Source organism: Cetorhinus maximus, chromosome 13 (genome assembly GCF_964194155.1).
Source record: "Cetorhinus maximus chromosome 13, sCetMax3.hap1.1, whole genome shotgun sequence".
In the NCBI taxonomy this organism is placed as follows: Eukaryota; Metazoa; Chordata; class Chondrichthyes; order Lamniformes; family Cetorhinidae; genus Cetorhinus; species Cetorhinus maximus.
This window is the reverse complement of record NC_135891.1, coordinates 81,159,699-81,178,983: the sequence shown is the minus strand read 5'-3', so window position 1 is coordinate 81,178,983 and position 19,285 is coordinate 81,159,699. Positions and strand designations below refer to the sequence as shown.

The following is a 19,285-nucleotide window of genomic DNA, read 5'->3' as shown; positions in this document are numbered from 1 at the left end:
GGGGAATGATTTTGAAATGAATGGACTTTTCATCCTTTTGAAGAAGGTGATTGTGAGATCGACGTTATAGGAATAGAATAATGGGATGCAAGTCTCATTCCGATTTTAAGAATCTCAAGTAAAGTGAACTTGAAATGGTTTTGAGTTTCCATTGGCCTCTGATTCTCCTAGACTCATTAGGAGGGGGGAAAGTGTCTATAAGTTGAGACAAATGTTAGTTGGTGCAGGCACCTTGCTGACTGAACTGTCCTCTGACTTGCCTGTGAACATGGAGTCAGAAGCTGTGCTCATAACATATTTAAATGTTCAGAGCATCATATTGCTGCAATAATGTTACAATATATTCATCATGCGTGACAAATCCTCTCAAGAATCAGTTGAGTCAATAAGTTTCTAGCATTGTAAAGATGCGTTGGTAAAGGAAATACATGGATAAGTACATTGAGGGTGTGAGTGAGGTGGAGGAGCCTGTTGTTGTTGATGACTTGGAAGTTGGAAGGCAACATGAGTGGAAAGTTTATTTTTGTTTAGAATCCAGGGATGAGGGACTTGTATGTGGAAAGGCTAAAGAATCTGACATTCTGCTCCTTAGTGGGAGCTGTAATAGCACTGTTCAAAAATGTGAAGGATTAGGATAAAATAGGGCAAAACTGTTTCCACTGTCAGGGGGGGTCATTAACCAGAGGACTCCGATATAAGGTAATTTGCTAGAGCTAGAGGGAACATGAGAAATTATTAATGCATTTTGATTTATAATCTGGAATGCATTGCTCGAAAGGTTGGTGAAAGCAGATGCAATAATAACATTTAGAAAAGGAATTGAATATATACTTAAAAAGGTAAAATTTGTGGGACTCTAGGGGAAGATCTGGGGAATGGAACAAATTGGATAGCTCTTTGAAAGAGCCCAATGGGTATGACGGGCTGAATGACCTCTTTAGGTGCTGTATGATTCTATGAATCCAGAAAGCCAATTTTGTAACCCTTGGCTGGCTGGCTGAGTCAGGAACATGCAGTGACATTGCAAGAGGCAGAAAGGAATTTTCTGTGGCTTGTTGCCCATCAATTAATCGTCCCCAGGTCTTGTCCTATGAGTATGTAATTGAGCCTCTCTCCTATTACAGATATCCCATGTAAATGGAGTGACTCACTTGCTGCAAAGTTCAGTTATCCACTTCAGTGCCAGTCCACTGACTGTGACTGAGACGGTCACTGTTTAGTAGATGACTAATCTGGAGCAGCTATAATGAGCAGTGTGAACATGCCTGGCATGACTCTGTAGAAGATCTCTTGCACTTGAAGATGAGGAACTTAATTATTTAATGAATTTGGTTGGAATCATGATTTCAGTTCCTTTACGTAAGATGTATGATTACATTTCCCTCTTTAAAACTGGAATAAGCCTTTGCCATTATTTTAGCCTAATTTTAATGTGAAGGTATTAACTTAAATTTTCATTTGAATATATTGAATACCAAATTCCCACTCTCTTTACATTTTTGGTTAAATTGTCAGAGAACTCATTGTTTTAGTGCTGTAAAGTTCACTTCATATTGGAAAAACTGGATTGTATGGCTGCAACTTAGGAAATGCTATTTTTTCTAATTTCTTTTTGATTTTCTGTATTGTGTCTCTGGTACTGTTCCAAACTTTTTTACAAAATAGGCTAGAGCTGACCACTTAAGTGACAGGACGGGCAGACCCTCCTGGAAATTTTTAGTACAAACTTGTGTTTTTAAGTCACTAGTTGTCACAGCCTGGCCAAAGTTGTTTGATGAATTGAATTGCTTAGATTGTAGCATTGCCACTGATTAACACTGGGAACTCTTTTTTTCTATAGGGATGCCCTACGGGAGCAGAGAGAACTCTCTGTTGTACTCTGAGATCCCAAAAAAGGTCCGGAAGGATTCTCTTTTGCTGCTTTCTTGGAAACAAATGCTTGATCACTTCCAGGTGAGAATTATATTTTACATTGCCTTTTAGCTTTGAATGACATGACAATGTAATGCTTTAATGAGCAGTGTTGAGTGCTGTGGAGTTGATAGGCAAGGATTTATCTCCACAATTGAGTGCTGTGCTGTCAGCCTTTGTTATGTTGTAGGGATTTCTTCAATGGGAGGGAATATCAACAACCCAGTAACCTTGGCTGCTCTCACTTCTTACTACCAAATGGGAATAGAAACCAAAACCATGCAGTTGCAAACTCATGCTAAATTTTTTGTAGTTTCTCTCAGACCATATCTCCCTGTCTAGGCTGAGAGGAAGAGATTGACAATTTTATCAGTGATGTCTGTGTTGTTCTGTTTCTGGAATGTGTGCAAGCAACCCAAGGTGAGAACTGGATTTTTTTCCCCCATCATCGAATCATAGAGTGGTTTACAGCACAGAAGGAGGCCATTTGATTCATCATGTCATTGCTGGCTCTCCGCAAGAGCAACTCATCTAGTCCCACTTCCCTGTTTTTTCTCTGTAATTTTCTCCCTTGATTATCTTGTGAAGCCTCAAGTGGACCTGCCTTCACCATTCTCGTGGCCATGCATTCCAGGTCCTAACTATTTGTTGTATTGAAAAAAAAAATTTGTGTTGACCTTGTTTTCCCATTCGCCTTAAATCTTTGCGCTCTGGACCTTGACCCTTCTGCCAATGGGAACAGTTTCTCCCTATCTAATCTGTCCGAACCCCTCCTGATTTTGAACACCTCTTCCCAACCTTCTCTTCCCTAAAGAGAACAGCCCCAGCTTCTCCAATTCATCCATGTAATTGAAATCCCTCATCCCGGAACCATTCTCGTAAATCTTTTCTGCACCATCTCTTATGCCTTCACACCCTTACTAAAGTGTGGTGTCCTGAATTGCGCACAGTTCAGTTGAAGTGTTGTATAAAATCTTATCGTAACTTCCTTGCTTTTGTACACTCTGCCTCTATGTAAAAAGTCCAGGACCTCGATTGACTTATTAACTGCTTTCTCAGTCTGCCCTGCCACTTTCAATGATTTGTGTACATACATCTTCTGCCCTTGCACCCACTATAGATTGTATCCTTTATTTTATGTTGCCTTTCGTTGTTCTTCCTACTTGTACTTCTCTACATTAATTTCATCTGTCGTGTCTCCAGCAATTTTATCAGCCTGTATGTTTTCTTAAAGTCTATCACTACTCTCTCTTCACAATACTTCCAAGGCCTATGCTCAACCCTTTCCCTTGAACAAATGGGTAAAGGTGGAGCAGTGGGCCAAACACTTAATTCCATACAACTATAGCATTATTTTAACCTTGCTCAACCATTTTGCATGTTTGAGCAATATGTGCAGTGCACTACTTATACATTCAAGGCTCAAGCATTGGGCGTTTGTGGGCTACATTGCTGTTACTTCATTAAAGAAATTGATTAGCTCAAATTTTGTATTTGAAATGGCAGCAAATCACAGCTGGGTATGACATGTACCAATCAGCAACAAACATGCAGGAATAAAAACCACCAATATTTTGGAGAGAAAAACAAGCTTACAAAAATGGACAGTCAGCACCCCACTATCTTTGGAGAATGAGACAAAAAAAAACTTGTCCTAAGCAGTTTCTGGAAATAATTTACATCCAGCAAGCTGAGTAAATTACTACTGGAAGTAAGGTCCCGGCCCTGAGCTACCTGTTGGCCGAGATTATCCAGTTTTACACATTTTCTGTTTTAGTTTTTAATTTGAATTATGATCTGTAATTTAAAATAATGTCTTCCAACTATGCTTTTAATCACTACCTTGGGGTAGGGGGGCTCCCATTGTTGCTCTGATCTGCGCTAAAAAAAAATTCTTTCGAGTTATCAACAGTCACAGATTGCAACTCTTTTGAGTACAATCACAGTTCTTGGTTTCCGAGAGTGGGACATGAACCCACAACCTTCTGATTCAAAGGCGAGGGTGCTATGGACTGAGCCACAGCTGACACCTCTGATCTGCGCTAAAGGTGCAGTATATTCTTAATAATGGGCTGGGACCTAATGGCACAAGAAGATCCTGTAACTACCTCCATTTAATTCAACTGAAAGCATGTGAAGTGTGAGTGACATCTAGTTCTTTTAGGCACTTAGGGCATCACCTGTGCAATGTGACCTGTAACTTCAGCTTTTAAAAGCACTCCAGTGCTACAATGTGACACCATGTTTTTGATTTGGAGTTTTTAATGTAGTGAAAAGTTGACAGGAACGTAAAAATATCCATGAACACGGAGTATTTGAAATACACAGCAGGCCCACCAGCACCTAGAGTGCTGACAAAGGGATTGCACTAAAACCACTGATGACCTCCTCTTAGTTTAAATGGATTTTTGTTGTATTTACCGCATTTGTTTTTTTTTCCCTATTTAACTCTGTAAAAATACGCTTGCTCTGTGAATTCAACCTTTTCACTTTGTATTAATCTAAGAGGATTGTGCGCAATTTGCAAATGTAAAAATGCAAAGAGCACTTTTTGTATTTGCAACCATATTCAAATCACTTGACAAAATAGTTCAGGTGTTAAAAATGACCAAGATCAATATAGTCAAGGAAAATTTTCGCATCTCATTGCCAGATATGGTCAATATTATATCCCACCACTTCCCACAAATATTGTATCTTAAACCTGGTAAATGTCACTAGTTTGTAATGAAAAATCTCAATCTGGTTCCTTAACCAGTCAGCATTATCCACTATTCTGTGATTCACCAAAGCTGCAATGTTACTATATAAGTTACTGAAGTGTCAACGCTGAAGCTATGTTAAAATATTGCTTCCTTTTCCTTAAATTGATGAAGACAGCATTGACCTTGATAAGTTAAAATTTTGAATAATGCTGATTTGCAACACCTTATCATTCAGGTGTTGCAGAATTGCTTTTTTGTCAATAGATTTTAAAAATTGTTTTATTGCAAGGTAATAAATATCCCAGTAATAAATGTTAATTAATGTATTAAGTGAGAGTTGATGTTGCTTTGTGACTTGGTATTTTCTGCAAGTGAGTTGTATCTTGAACCCTGTTATGTTGGCAGGAGGCCAGTTGAGTAGGGTGGGAGAAACCAATGTAATAAAATAGCAGAGAACATTGGCTTTTGACATTTAAAGATGTTATTTATAAATTACCAACTTCATTTTTTAAGAATTCCACTGAGGGGTTCGGGTTGCTGTGTACAAAGAAGCAGCTTTATTGGCATTTCCACTGTTAGTTCATGACACCCCCTAAGCCTTTAGTGCATTTCACCTTCCTAAGGAGCACTAATCACAAAACATACTTTTGCCTCTTGTTTTTCAGGAGCTTTATTTCCCTTTAGGAGCCCCTGTTTTGAACACCATTTTGTGGTTGAGGGGTAGGAAACCTGCTGCAGGCCCTCTCCAATGCAGTTCTTGAATGGGCCATTAAGGGCATCACTGTCTGAGCTGACTAATATCCTGTTTTATACCAGCAGCCAGACAAAGAGACTGATCAAATATTTACTTAAGCTGGTTTCTGGTTATTGGTACACTTTCTAACTTCTGCATAAAATGTGACACAAAAGCATGATCTCTAGATATGTTTACTGCCTAGGGTTTCTTGTTCTCTGGAAAAATGACATTTATTGCTCCTTCTCGTTTCCTCAGATTACTGGGTTACCTACCAGTTGTGCTAGGCCACTACAGAACAAATTAAAAGTCAATTGAGAAGCGTGGTACTGGAATTACAGTTCTCAAGGTTATTAGCGAATCAGCTGAACTTTAGTATTGGTCAGATAGCTTTGATGCTCGTTTGATACCAGGTCCATTAAATTCAGTTTCACAACTTGTGGTGGAATTTGAACTCAACCTCTAGCTTGCTGGTCCAGTAACACAACCACTCTACTACCTTATTCTAGTTCTGGAAGTAAAATGTTGGCAGCTTCCCAAATCACCCAATCCTAGTCTTTCCACCCCACCCCCACTAGAGCTGTACCTTGAGTATCCTGCCATCCATTCTTAATTAGCACTTTTCTTAGATAATATCACCACCTTCAACACCTCTTTGATCCTTTTGTCTGTGACATCTTTTGATTATCTGCTCCTATCACTGCTTGCTTGTCCCCACAACCACCCCACCCTCAACTTCTCTCCCCCCGCCCCCCACCTTAAACCAGCTTATATTTCACCCCTCTCCTAACTATACTTCAGTTCTGTTGAAGGGTCATGTTGGACTCAAAACGTCAACTGTTTTCTTCTCCACCGATGCTGCCAGACCTGCTGAGTTTTTCCAGGTAATTCTGTTTTTGTTTTGGATTTCCAGCATCCACAGTAGCTTTTTGTTTTTACCACTCCTTGCACCCTGTTCATGCTTTTAATTCATGCAAGTAGTTTTGAGCGTGTGCATACTGATAAAGGAGACTACAGTGCCCCGGTTGAGAGTTTTTGGGATTGTTTTGCATAACCTCCAATAGTTCTGTTAATAATTGCTCATGACTGTTTTTTGTTCTTGTGGTTATCTTTATAGGCGACTCCACACCATGGGATGTACTCGCGGGAAGAGGAGCTCCTGCGTGAGAGAAAGCGCCTTGGGACATTTGGAATTACCTCATACGACTATCACAGAGATAGTGGACTTTTTCTCTTCCAAGCTAGCAATAGTCTTTTCTATTGCAAGGATGGAGGGACAAATGGTTTTAATGTAAGTACAAAGTTGATGTGGTCGTCAGGCCCTTGTATGTCTTGATCAGATTTCTTGCTGTTTCCAGCTACTTCTATTAGAACTGTGTACACTGCTTGCATTATTTGCAGCCTTGCAGTGATTAACTGCACTTAAAAGATATTTGACTCAATTTGTTAATGGGGATCTGAACAGCTTGATTTAGGAACAAGTTAGAAACTTGATTTTGGAAAAAAAACAAAAAATCCTTTGGTTTAGGAACGAAGATGAACTTGGGAACATGTGCAATTATAATTTACTCAAGAAAGCCAAGAGTACTTGGACTTTAATGTTGACATTTTAACAGTTAAGTGGGATTTGGGATGCAAAAGATCAGTCTTAAAAGGTTATTATCTGATAGCCACTTAACACATCTAAATGAGTTTGCAGCTAATTGCCATGAGCGAGTGCAGAGTACCACTCTGGCTGAATATTGTGCTTTGAGTTTGGGCTTTATTCCCAGCTAACCAGAGTTTTCAGGCTCTCTGGTGAACCTTTGTGTTTAAAAAGAGCTCTCCTAAGGACAGTTGGGAGCATGATCAATAACAGCTTGATAACATGTCAATTCAATAATTATCTCAAAACTAAGATCACCTTTTCTGCTGCCCAGGATGGGGAAAAAGTGTTTAGTTTTGATACTGAAACTTAATCAAAAATGATTCCAATTCTTAACTGATCTGAACCAGTGCAGCAGCGGGGATGTTACGACAGGTTCTAAACTTCTGAGTTTAGAAGTAATAACAGCTTCTCTTTGCTATCCAGCAGTCCCTTTTCAGTGGTGGGATGGAGCTGAATATGCTGGCAACACTCAATGTACAGGTTCAACCATGAAGAATAACATTTGATTAAGCTGAGAGAAGAGAATATTGGGTGGAACAAAGTTGCAATCTTAGGAGAGGTAGTATCTCTAACAAAGTGGAATGGACCCATGTGGGAACCTTAAATATTTCCTAGTCTTGTGTGTCTTACTAATTAAAGTTACCATTAGATTTGTATTAACCACACTTGATCTGTGACCAACACCATTTTTCTCAGCCATAATGAATGCAATTTGTTCCATTTTCTTTACTAGCTAGATGTCTGCTCTTTTACAGATATCGCCAATGAAGCCAGTAGAGATTAAGACAAATTGTTCAGGTCCTCGGATGGATCCTAAGATATGTCCTGGAGACCCATCCTTCATCTCATTTGTAAATAACAATGACTTGTGGATATCAAACATTGGATCTGGCGAGGAGAAGCGATTAACATTTTGCCATAAAGGTAAGGTAATTTAGTATTGGATGGTAAAAGTCTGCTATAGTATATTAATGTTGTAGATTGGCCTCGAGAAATGGTTTTGCAAGGCCCTCTTTGATCCCAGGAGCAGTACAGTTCACCCCATCAACATAGCAAAGCAGTTTTTGCAGAAACTGATTTAACTTTAAACTAAGTGCTAGCAGAAAATAGAGCTAAAATTCTAATGGAGCTATTTTATACAAATCATTGTATTTATGTTGAAGCCAGATTCAAACTATTTTTTAGGGCTAGGTGGAATTGTGGAGAAAGAGAATCTTTTGCCCCAAGTTTTCTCCTCCTTCCTGCTCAAGGGTAGAGTTCTGTGGGTGAAAACCAAAATACATTAAAGAGGACACCTTTCTTAATAGACCTTGTCTGCATGTTTGTAGTCTTGGGGGTGAGAATTACTATTAATTCGCTGATCCTATCCTCATTAATAATCTTACTTTAGGTGGTCAATTACCTATTTAATGCATTTGAAGGCCATTTTAAGATCACCACTGCAGTTCCGGCTAAGATATTATTACATATTATTTACAGCAGAGAAAGAGGCCATTTGGCCCAATAGGTCCCTGCTGATGTTTCTATTCCACATGAGCTGCCTCCTACTCTAATTCATCTAACCCTCAGCTTGCCCTTAAATTGATCTGTGCTAGTTGCTTCAATTACCTGTAGTGAGTTCCACATCCTAACCATCTCTGGGTAAAGAAGTTTCTCCAGAGTTCCCTATTTATGTACACCTCTGATATCAAAGCTCTTTGGACATGAATTAGTTTAATGGCTCTGCCTGCTGCTATGTAGCCATTCTGCACCAGCAGTATTCCACACGAATAAATGGCTAGTTGATTTGCTAATGGCATTAGTTGAGAGAGACACTTTAACCAAGAAACTTGAAGACACCTTTCATGCCTTTCAAATGGAGTTCTTTAATCCTGTCCCCAAAAATGCAGGGAAAGGGTAGCACCTCAGACAATTTATCTTTATCACTCAGCACTTAATAGCATTTGAATATCAATCTAAACTTGTTCAAGTCATAATATGGAACTCAACCCCAGTACTTTCTAACTCAGCTCAGTTAGTGATGTACCTACTTATTCTAAGCTGAAGCCAAATCAACCAGAGATTAAGTCTGGTCTATTGGGTCGACAACAACATAAGTGCAGTTACTGTCTGAGCTGCCTGGAGGGCCTCGAGTCAAATTAAATCTATTGCATATAAGTTTTAGATTCTGTTCCATATAAGTCTATAATATTTAGACTTAGTGCCTTAAAATTAGTCTTCTCAAGTGCTTCAGGTAATTAATTTTGATTTTGAATTGTCATGGCTCTTAACCTGGCTTTGATCCAGTTTAGCTGTCCATGGTTAAATCGTGGCAAACATTGATGTAGAATAGCGACCAAGAAACATGTTGTACATTTGCCTTAATGTTGTTTTATATTGTTATGGACAGGGGAGAATTGGTATAGATAATTCCCCTTTTCCCACCTCTCGACTGGCCAAAGACAGACAGACACATGTGTTTTAAAAGAAAAAAAATGTTTTAACCCCTTGAGTGATGTAACTGTCAGAGAGAGACAAATGACAGGTTTTCTTGCAAGTTTTAAAAAGAAAGGTAAATATGTAACATTCAAATGTTAAATGAATTTGCAGCCACACCCACTCTCATAACAGGCACGCACAAGAAAATATTATGATTACAAAAAATGTCACATGCACCTAGGTCTTAAAATTTCACAGTTCTCTGTCACACTAGCTTTTTCCGAGATGAACTCTTGAAGCGTCGCAGACCTGTAGTCCCTTTTGCAATCCACTGAAGAATAGAGTTTGGTAGTTTGAGACAAATGTTTCTGTGGTTTATTGCTTGCAATAGCTGGTTTCTCTTGCTCCACTCCAATTGAGACACTATCGAACCCCTGTAGCAAAAACCTGGTTCGGTTCTTCAACTAGATAGGTAAAGGCCGATCTGAATTCTCTGCCTGCTGATGGTTCTTAGGCAGGGTCCTGATCCTTCACTGCTCTGGATCTTTCTCTCCCTTGCTGCTCTAAAAATGTACCTTTTTAAATGCCCTTATCTGAAAACCTAGTTTCTGCCATGTGACCAAAGTGTTTCTGTCTATTGTCCTCCAAAATGTCTTGGAAGTCCGTTTGCATTTTAATGATTCTTCCAGATATTAAGATTAGCTCAAGGGCCATGTGTAGTTCCATGTATATTGGCAGGAACGAAAAAGGTCACCTGACCTCTCAACTCCATTTTGTTTGTCCATTCTCCACTTTATTTTAAGGTAAAGCGCCCATTTCAAATTTATACTCCATTAATCCATGTCTCCAAATTGCGTGAGCTTGACAATATTAAATTGCGCAGAAGAATGCAATGTAACCAGGATGTTCTCTTTTTCAGGTTTGCCTAATGTAGTAGAAGATCCTAAATCTGCAGGAGTAGCAACTTTTGTAATACAGGAAGAATTTGATAGGTTTACCGGTTACTGGTGGTGTCCTACAGGAACTGAAGGTATGACCTTGGCTGCAGTACTCTGTTCATGCAATCAATGAAAGGTTAAGCTCAACAGGGAATATGTTCTTATTAGTTTCTTAGCTTCACATTTGTAACTGGAGGTCTCCTAACAACTTTGCTCTTGAACAGTGTAGTGTTTCATTCAAACTGCTTGCCTAGCTCCAATCTGTGCTCCAATTCAGTCAGTATACCAATTCAAAGTTACACTGCCTTCACATTAGCACATTGATTCACCTGATTTTGAATCTAGTCTAAACCAGTGGGATGTTTTCCTACTCCAACATACTCCACTTGCAGTATTTCATTTGAGAGAACTAAACCCAGGACTGCTTCCTTCCTCATTGGGCTACAAAACTACAAGAAATGCAGTCTTTTAAAGAGTATTCATTCATGAGATGCAGATGTTGCTGGCATAGTCAGCATTTATTGCCCAGCCCAAATTGGCCTTGTGAAGATGGTGGTGAGCTGCCACTTTGAGCCGCTGGATTCGGTGTGGTGAAGGTGCTCCTGTAGTGCTGTTAGGTAGTGTGCCAAGATTTTTACCCTCCAACGATGGAGGAATGGTGGTGTATTTACAAGTCAGGATGATATGTTTCTTGGAGGTAATGGTGTTTCCATGAACTTACTGCCTTGTCTGTGTTGGTAGATAGGGTTGGGGGGTGTGGGGTGGGGTTGCTGTGGAAGAAGCCTTAGCAAGTTACTGCAGTGTATCTTGTAGATGATACACACTATAGCCATTTTGCTGCTGCTTGGGGGGAGTGGAGTGAATGTTTAGTGTGGTAATGTTTAATGTGGTAAATGGGTGTCAATCAAGTTGGCTGCATGATATTTCGCTTTTTTTGAAGCTGCACTTATCTGGGTAGGTAGAGAGTATTTCATCATGCTTTTGTAGGTGATGGACATGCTTTGGAGAGTTGGGAATGTATGCTACTAACCACCTCTTGCACCTAATTTATTTACGTGATTGGCCCAGTTAGGTTTCTGGTCAATGTTGACCAGCATGTTAATGGGGAGATTTGAGGATGACAATGCCATTGAATATCAGAGCGGAGGTGGTTAGACACACTCTTATTAGAAATCGTCATAGCCTGTTCCTTGCCATTTATAAGTCCAAGCTTGGGTGCTGTCAATGTCTTGCTGAATGTAGACATGAACTGCTCTGCTATCAGGGGAACTGAGCAGTGCAATCATCAATGAACATCCTGCTTCTGATCTAATGGTGGAGAAAAGGCCCTTAATGTAACTACAGATGTTCAGGACAGCCAGCCTTGTTTTAATGCTTATAGTTAATGCAGTAATTGCTCTAGGAGCACTAAATATATATTTGGATGGTCATAACCTGAAACAGCAACTTAAACATTGTTCAACATATGCTGTGAAACAATGTTTGAGATAGTCTACTGAAATACCAGCAGTGATTAGGGTTTCAGTAACCATATCTTGACTTGTCATTTGAGTGTTAGTTAGTTGCAAGTGTGGATTTTAAGATGATGGGAGTGCCAAAAACCTGTTCATGTCAATTTTGAATAAACTCATTCATTGAACATCCACTGCTCTTTCAGGTAATGAATTCCAATGATCCATAACTTTGTGAGCAAATTATACCTCGTCTTAGTCCTAAAAGGTAGACGCTTTGTTTTGAGGCTATGATCCCTAGTTCTAAACTCCACAGCCAGGGAAGACATCCTCCTCATATCTGTCTATCCTGTTGAGTCCTTATCAGAATTATCCATGTTTCAATGAGATCACCTCTGTCTTATAAATGCTAGAATATAGGCCTGGTCTACTTAATCAGGGGAGGCGGTGGTGGAGTGTATTGTCACTTGTCTGTTAATCCAGAGACACAGGGTAATGCTCTGGGGACCAGGGTTTGAATCCCACCACAGCAGATAGTGGAATTTGAATTCAATAACAGATCTGGAATTAAAAGTCTAATTTTGCTGTAAAAACCCATCTGGCTCACTAGTGTCCTTTTAGAGAAAGGAAATCTGCCGACATGTGATTTGAGATCCGCAATAACATGGTTGATTCTTAAATGTCCTTTGAAATGGCATAGTAAGCCATTCAGTTGTATCAAACCGCTAAAAAGTCAATAAAAAGGAATGAAACCGGACAGACCATCCAGCACCGACCTAGGCACCAGAAACTACAACGGCAGACCCAGCCCTGTTGACCCTGCAAAGTCCCCCTGACTAACATCTAGGGCTTGTGCCAAAGTTGGGAGAGCTGTTCTCTCAGACTAGTCAAGCAACAGCCTGACATAGTCATACTTTTGGAACCATGCCTTACAGACCACATCCCAGACACCAACACCACCACCACTACCACCACCCCTGGGTATGTCCTGTCCCACCCAGCAGAAATGGCAGCATAGTGGTATACAGTTGGGAGGGAGTTGACCTGGGAGTCCTCAACATCAGCTCCGGCCCCCAGGAAGTCTCATGGCATCAGATTGAACATGGGCAAGGAAACCTCTTGCTGATTACCACGTACCATTCCCCCCTCAGCTGATGAACACCACTTGGAGGAATCACTGAGGATGGCAAGGACACAGAATGTACTCTGGGTGGGGGACTTCAGTGTCGGTAGCACGACCATAGACCGAGCTGGCTGAGTCCGAAAGGACGTAGCTGCTAGATTGGGTCTGTGGCGGGAGGTGAGGGAAAAACATACTTGACCTCATCCTCCTCAACTTGCCTGCTGCAGATGCATTTATCCACAATGTGAAGTCACATTGAGGATACCCTCCATCGTGTTATGTGACACTACCACCGTGCTAAATGGGATAGATTTAGAACAGATCTAGCGACTCAAGACTGGGCATCCATGAGACGCTGTGGGTGATCAGCACCAGTAGAATTGTACTCAACCACAATCTGTAACCTTGAGGCCTGGCATATCTCCCACTCTACCATTACCACCAAGCCAGGGGATCAACCCTGGTTCAATGAAGAGTGCAGGAGGGCATGCCAGGAGCAGCACCAGGCATACCTAAAAATGAGGTGTCACCCTGGTGAAGTGGCGACAAGGGCTACTTTTGTGCCACACAGCATAAGCAGCAAGTGATAGACAGAGCTAAGTGATTCCACAACCAACGGATCAAATCTAAGCTCTGCAATCCTGCTCCATGCAGTCGTGAATGGTGGCGGACAATTGAACAACTCACTGGAGGAGGAGGCCCCACAAATATCCCCATCCTCGATGAGAGAGCCCAGCACATCAATGCAAAAGATAAGACTCAAGCATTCGAAACAGTCTTCAACCAGAAGTGCCGAGTGGATGATCCATCTCTGCCTCCTCTGGAGGCTCCCAGCATTAAAGCTGCCAGTCTTCAGCCAATTCGATTCGTTCCATATGATATCAAGAAATGGCTGAAGGCACTGGATACTGCAGTGGCTAGGGGCCCTGTCAATACTCTTGACAATAGTACTGAAGAGTTGTGCTCCAGAACTTGCTGATCCCTAGCCAAGCTATTCCAGTACAGCTGCAACACTGGCATCTACCCAGCAATGTGGAAACTTGCCCAGTTATGTCCTGTACACAAAAAGCAGGACAAATCCAACCTGGCCAATTACCACCCCATCAGTCTATTCTGGATCATCGGTAAAGTGATGGAAGGAGCCATCAACAGTGCTATCAAGTGGAACTTACTTAGCAATAGCCTGTTTGCTGGTGCTCAGTTTGGGTTCCGCTAGGCTCACTCAGCTTCTAACCTCATTATAGCCTTGGTTCAAGCATGGCAAAGAAAGGTGGTTGTGGTTGTTGGGGGTCAGCCATCTCAGTTCCAGGATATCATTGCAGGAGTTCCTCAGGGTAGTGTCCTAGGCCCAACCATCTTCAGCTGCTTCATCAATGACCCTCCTTCTATCATAAGGTCAGAAGTGGGGATGTTCGCTGCTGCTTGCACAATATTCACCATTTGTGACTCCTCAGGTACTGAAGCAGTCCATGTCCAAATGCAGCAAGATCTGGACAATATCTAGGCTTGGGTTGAAAAGTGACAAGTAACATTCGTGCCACACATATGCCAGGCAATGACCATCTCCAACAAGAGAGAATCTAACCATCATCCCTTGCCATTCAATGGCATTACCATCGCTGATACCCCTATTATCAAAATCCTGGGGGCTACCATTGACTGCAAACTGAATTGAACTAACCATATAAATACTGTGGCTACAAGAGCTGGTCAGAGGCTAGGAATCCTGTGGCGAGTAATTCATCTCCTGACTCCCCAAAGCCTATCCATCATCTAAAGGGGATATAAGCCAGGAGTGTGATGGAATACTCTCCACTTGCCTGGATGTGTGCAGTTCCAACAACATCCAAGAAGCTTGACACCATCCAGGACAAAGCAGCCCGTTTGATTGACACCCCATCCGCAATCATTCACTCCCTCCGCCACTGACGAACAGTGGCAGCGGTGTGTACCATCTACAATATACACTGCAGAAACTCATCAAGGCTCCTTTTACAGCACGTTCCAAACCCACAACCACTACCATCTAGAAGGACAAGGGCAGCAGATACATGGGAACGCGTGGAAGTTTCCCTACAAGCCACTCAATATCCTGACTTGGAAATATATCGCCGTTCCTTCACTGTCGCTGGATCAAAATCCTGGAACCCCCTCCCAACAGCACTGTAGGTGTACCTACACCATATGGACTGCAGCAGTTCAAGAAGGCAGCCCACCACCACCACCTCAATGGCAATTGGGGATCGGCAATAAATGCTGGCCTAGCCAGTGACGCGCACATCCTGTAAATTAATTTTTAAAAAATCTCTCCTCATGGCACAGTCCCCTTATCCCACTTACCTGTTTAGTGAACCTTTACACTCCCTCTAAGACAAGTATATCCACACTCTGATAAGGAAATCAAAACTACGTAGTACACTGGATGTGATCTCATGAAAGACCTGTAAATTGCAGTAAGATTTCTTTGTTCTTGTACTCCAATTCCTTTCTATAAAGGCTAACCTATCATTTCCTTTCCTAATTTCTTGCTGTACCTGCATGTTAACTGTGATTCATGTACAGCAATATCCAAATCCTCAGAATACTAACATTTCCCATTCTCTCCATTTAAAAAAGAAGCCTGCTTTTGTATTTTTCTTTGCAAAATAGCTAACGTCACATTTTTGCATTATATTCCTTCTGCTTAATTAACCTGCCTAAATTTTTTTGCAGCCTCTGTCCTCCTCACAGCCTACTTTCCCACCTAACTTTGTATTATAAGCAAACCTGGATATATTCAGTCTGTATCTTGGTCATTTTTGAACATTGTGTAAGTAGCTGAGGCCCAAGCATTGATCGCAACAGTACCTCACTAGTTACAGCCTGCCAACTCAAATGACTTAATTGGTTGTACTTTTTTCAGTCCATTAGCCAACCCCTAATGCTGATGTATTGCTCCCAATCCCATGAGCCTAATTTTGTGTGATGACCTCCCATGCAGCACTGTGTCAAATTCACTACATCCACTAGTTCCCCTTTACCCAACTAGTTGCAACCTCAAAAAGGAATAGATTTATCAAACATGATTTCCTTTTCATAAATCTGTTTCAACTTTACTCAAAAGTGCCCTGCTCTGTCCCTAATAGATTCTAACATTTTCTCTAACAGATCAAAAAACAGAATGCTGCGGGTGGTGGTAATTTGAAATAAAAACTGAAAATGCTGGAAATACTCAGTAGGCCAGGCAGTATCTGTGCAGAGAAAGAGTTAGGCCATAACCTCTGACCTCCACGAGTGCATACTCTGCAGGCACCACAAAGATGCGCCATTTAAGGATTGCACAACAGTTGCCTGGGAAGTTCAGACCTCCGATGGGCAATTATCCTGCACTGAGGTGCAGATTTTGGATTGTTCCAAATGTCTTACAGGAATAGTTACCCAGGAAAAGTTAGAATTAAAACCACTTCTAACTCCTGGGTGATTAATATACTGGCTGCACCTGACCAAACCATCCCTGCCCCTGACTACCCTCCCGGCCCCCATACCCCACCGACCCCCTTGTCTACCCTCCCCTGACTACTCCCCCATCACGCCCCGGCCTGACTATCCCACTGCTCTCCTGAACCCCACAGGGCTCCCACGACGATCTGCAATTATTGCACTCGGTGAGCCCCGAGGGCTTTCCTGATGTCATCAGAGTCACTAATTCCCTATTACCTTTGTTAAAAAAGATCCCATCACACTATTTTGAAGAGCAGGAGAATTATCGATGGTGCCCTGGCCAATATTTATCCCTTGATCATTGACATCATATTATGTGGCCCTTATCACATTGTTTGTTGTGCGCAACTTGTCTGCTGTTTCCTACATTACAACAGTGACAATGCTTTCAAAATACTCCATTGGCTATAAAGTGCTTTGAGACATCAGGTGGTCATGAAAAGCACTAGATAAATGCAAGTCTTTTTTCTTTATATAACTTTCCGCACTCTCTTTCTCACCCTTGCTCCAGTGGTAATGTGTTCCACAGTTAAATAACCCTGTTAAGGAATGCTGCCAAATTTCTTTTTTAAGTTGCCTGCTAGTTCTTGAATTCTTCATCTGACGAGGACTGTAATGGATCCAGCTTCTTCATATGAGACATCTCTCTCAAGTCCCCTATTATCCGCATTTCTTGGACAGTAAACTCCTGGGGTAGGCATTCTTTCCTCACAACTCCGACCTCGTGATTCAGTCTCACAGCCTCATTCTATACTCCTTTCAATAATTCTGTTTTCTTTTCCCCATCTAACACTGAGATGAGATGTTATACCATCGTACTATCTGTTTCCTCAGGTAGAATTAAAGGTTCCGATGCCATAATTGAAGAAGCAGGGAGTCCTCATTGGTCAATATTTATCCCTCAACCAACATCACTAAGACAAATTACCTGGTCGTTATCTCACTGCTGTTTATAGGAGCATGCTCTGCGTAAATTAGAAATAGGCATCCTAGAGGATTCCCTCTAGGCCCAGCCCTCACTAACATCTTTGTTGGGTTCCATGAGAAACATGTCTTCGATGGAATGAAACCTAACCTTCTGCTCAATGCATATTTCCAATATGTAGATGTGCGTTTGCTATATTTAAATCCCCAGCTGCATGTCATAATTTCCTTGCATGTCTTAACGGGCTTCATCCTGCACTCAAATTCACCTTTGAAATGGAGGAGTCAGATGAGCTCCCTTTTCTTGAAGTACTAGTTGAGAAATCTGCCAGGGGGTTCTCTACCAAGGTCTACCACAAGCCTGCCTTCACTGGTCAATATATGTGTTGGGCTTCTTACAGTTCCACGCACTATAAGATTGACCTTATCGGTAACCTCGTAAATAGGGCCTGAGCCATATGCTCACCTTGCAAGCTTGATGCTGAAATGGGGTGCATCAAAGGCATCCTACAGGCTAATGGCTACCCTGATTAGATCATTTTGCACTGTATACTGTGCAAACTCAAGAATGGGTCGAAGGCCATTACTTTTGGCCCTGAAAAGTTTCCAGCCTACCTCAGATTACCCTGGAATGGCAAGATATTTCAAAAATTTGAACAACAGGTGGTGCTAACTATTTCATGCTGCTACTATGCAGGAGTAGCACAAGTGTTATTCGCCACGGGACAGGATGCTGCCATCAAGTTGAAAAGAAGTTCTGCCTACTCCAAAAATGAATAATGTATATGATTTTAAGTGTCAGCGTGGTGCTAGGTACATGGGCCATATGCCCCAAAGACTGGCGGATTGCATCAAACAGCATGTCCCTTCCGTTGTCGCGACAGGCAAGGTACAGGCTGTACTCAACCAGCCCATGCTTCCAAAACTCAAAGCAGTGTCCGACGCTAGATGTGATTCCACGATTGGACAACATTTGCTAAATGATCCTCTGTGTGCTAAGAATTACATCGACAACCAATTTAGGATTCAGTCGGGCTCGCAGTGTGGCACATTTACATGTACTGGAAGCTACATAAATTAATGTACAGGGCCCTGTTCTTCGCAGACAGAACATGTATACACATTACACCTGTTTCGTGTAAACAAAATAAGTGACAGCTATTCGCTGGTTCATTCCTCAGGGCTATGCCTTGCCAATCAGAGTTAAGCTGCCTGGTTTAAATTTCAAAGAATACTTGGCAGTTAACTGCCATTCTCCATGGCAGCGCCTTTGCCAATCAGTCAGCACGCGCTTCTCACACAGTTTAAATTTGTTATTTTTCCTTATATTGTATTCTCGTGAATTGTCCTGATGAGTGCAAGACAAAAAGTTTTGACCAAATGTCTCCCTTTTTTTCAACAATACACAAGCCCTATACTACCAAACGACTAATAGTTGGTATTTCTTGAATTACATCAGTGACTACTTTATTGGCTGTAAAATGCTTTGTGACATCCTGAAGTTGTGAAAGGCATTATGTAAATGCAAGTTCTCCCTTTCTTTCGAACTGAACACAGTACTGCAGCTGACCGAGGCTAGCAATGTTTGGCATAATCTTGACTTGTATAAAAACATTTTTGCCTTGCTTGCAGGTCCAGATGGTGCAAAGACTTATTATCTTTTGTACGAGGAAGTGGATGAATCTGAGGTAGAGATTATTCATGTGCCCTCCCCTGCACTGGAAGAGAGGAAAGCTGACACCTACAGATACCCAAGAACAGGTTAGAAGTAGAGACCATGACCTGAGGTATCCTGGATTAATAAGACGATAATAATCAATGTGAAAGCTTTATTATTCATACAAGACACAGCTATTTATTTTTAACTTGGCTATTTCCTAGATCAGGGAATGAAGTGTTTGAAATTCAGTGGAAATTGTATTAATTTCCTTTCCATTTGAAATTGACTTGGTTT

At 41.4% G+C, this 19,285-nt stretch overlaps 1 protein-coding gene across 8 annotated transcripts in view; it reads left to right on the top strand.

The window, feature by feature from the left end:
- dpp9 (dipeptidyl-peptidase 9) overlaps positions 1 to 19,285 on the top strand; it is a 94,664-nt gene that overhangs the window by 36,495 nt on the left and 38,884 nt on the right. For all 8 annotated transcript variants that reach the window (XM_078555646.1, XM_078555648.1, XM_078555649.1 and 5 more), the window contains 5 exons: positions 1,841 to 1,953; positions 6,467 to 6,640; positions 7,753 to 7,921; positions 10,335 to 10,445; positions 18,964 to 19,092. In XM_078555646.1, coding sequence (XP_078411772.1) covers positions 1,841 to 1,953; positions 6,467 to 6,640; positions 7,753 to 7,921; positions 10,335 to 10,445; positions 18,964 to 19,092 — 696 coding nt within the window. The remainder of the gene's footprint in view (positions 1 to 1,840; positions 1,954 to 6,466; positions 6,641 to 7,752; positions 7,922 to 10,334; positions 10,446 to 18,963; positions 19,093 to 19,285) is intronic.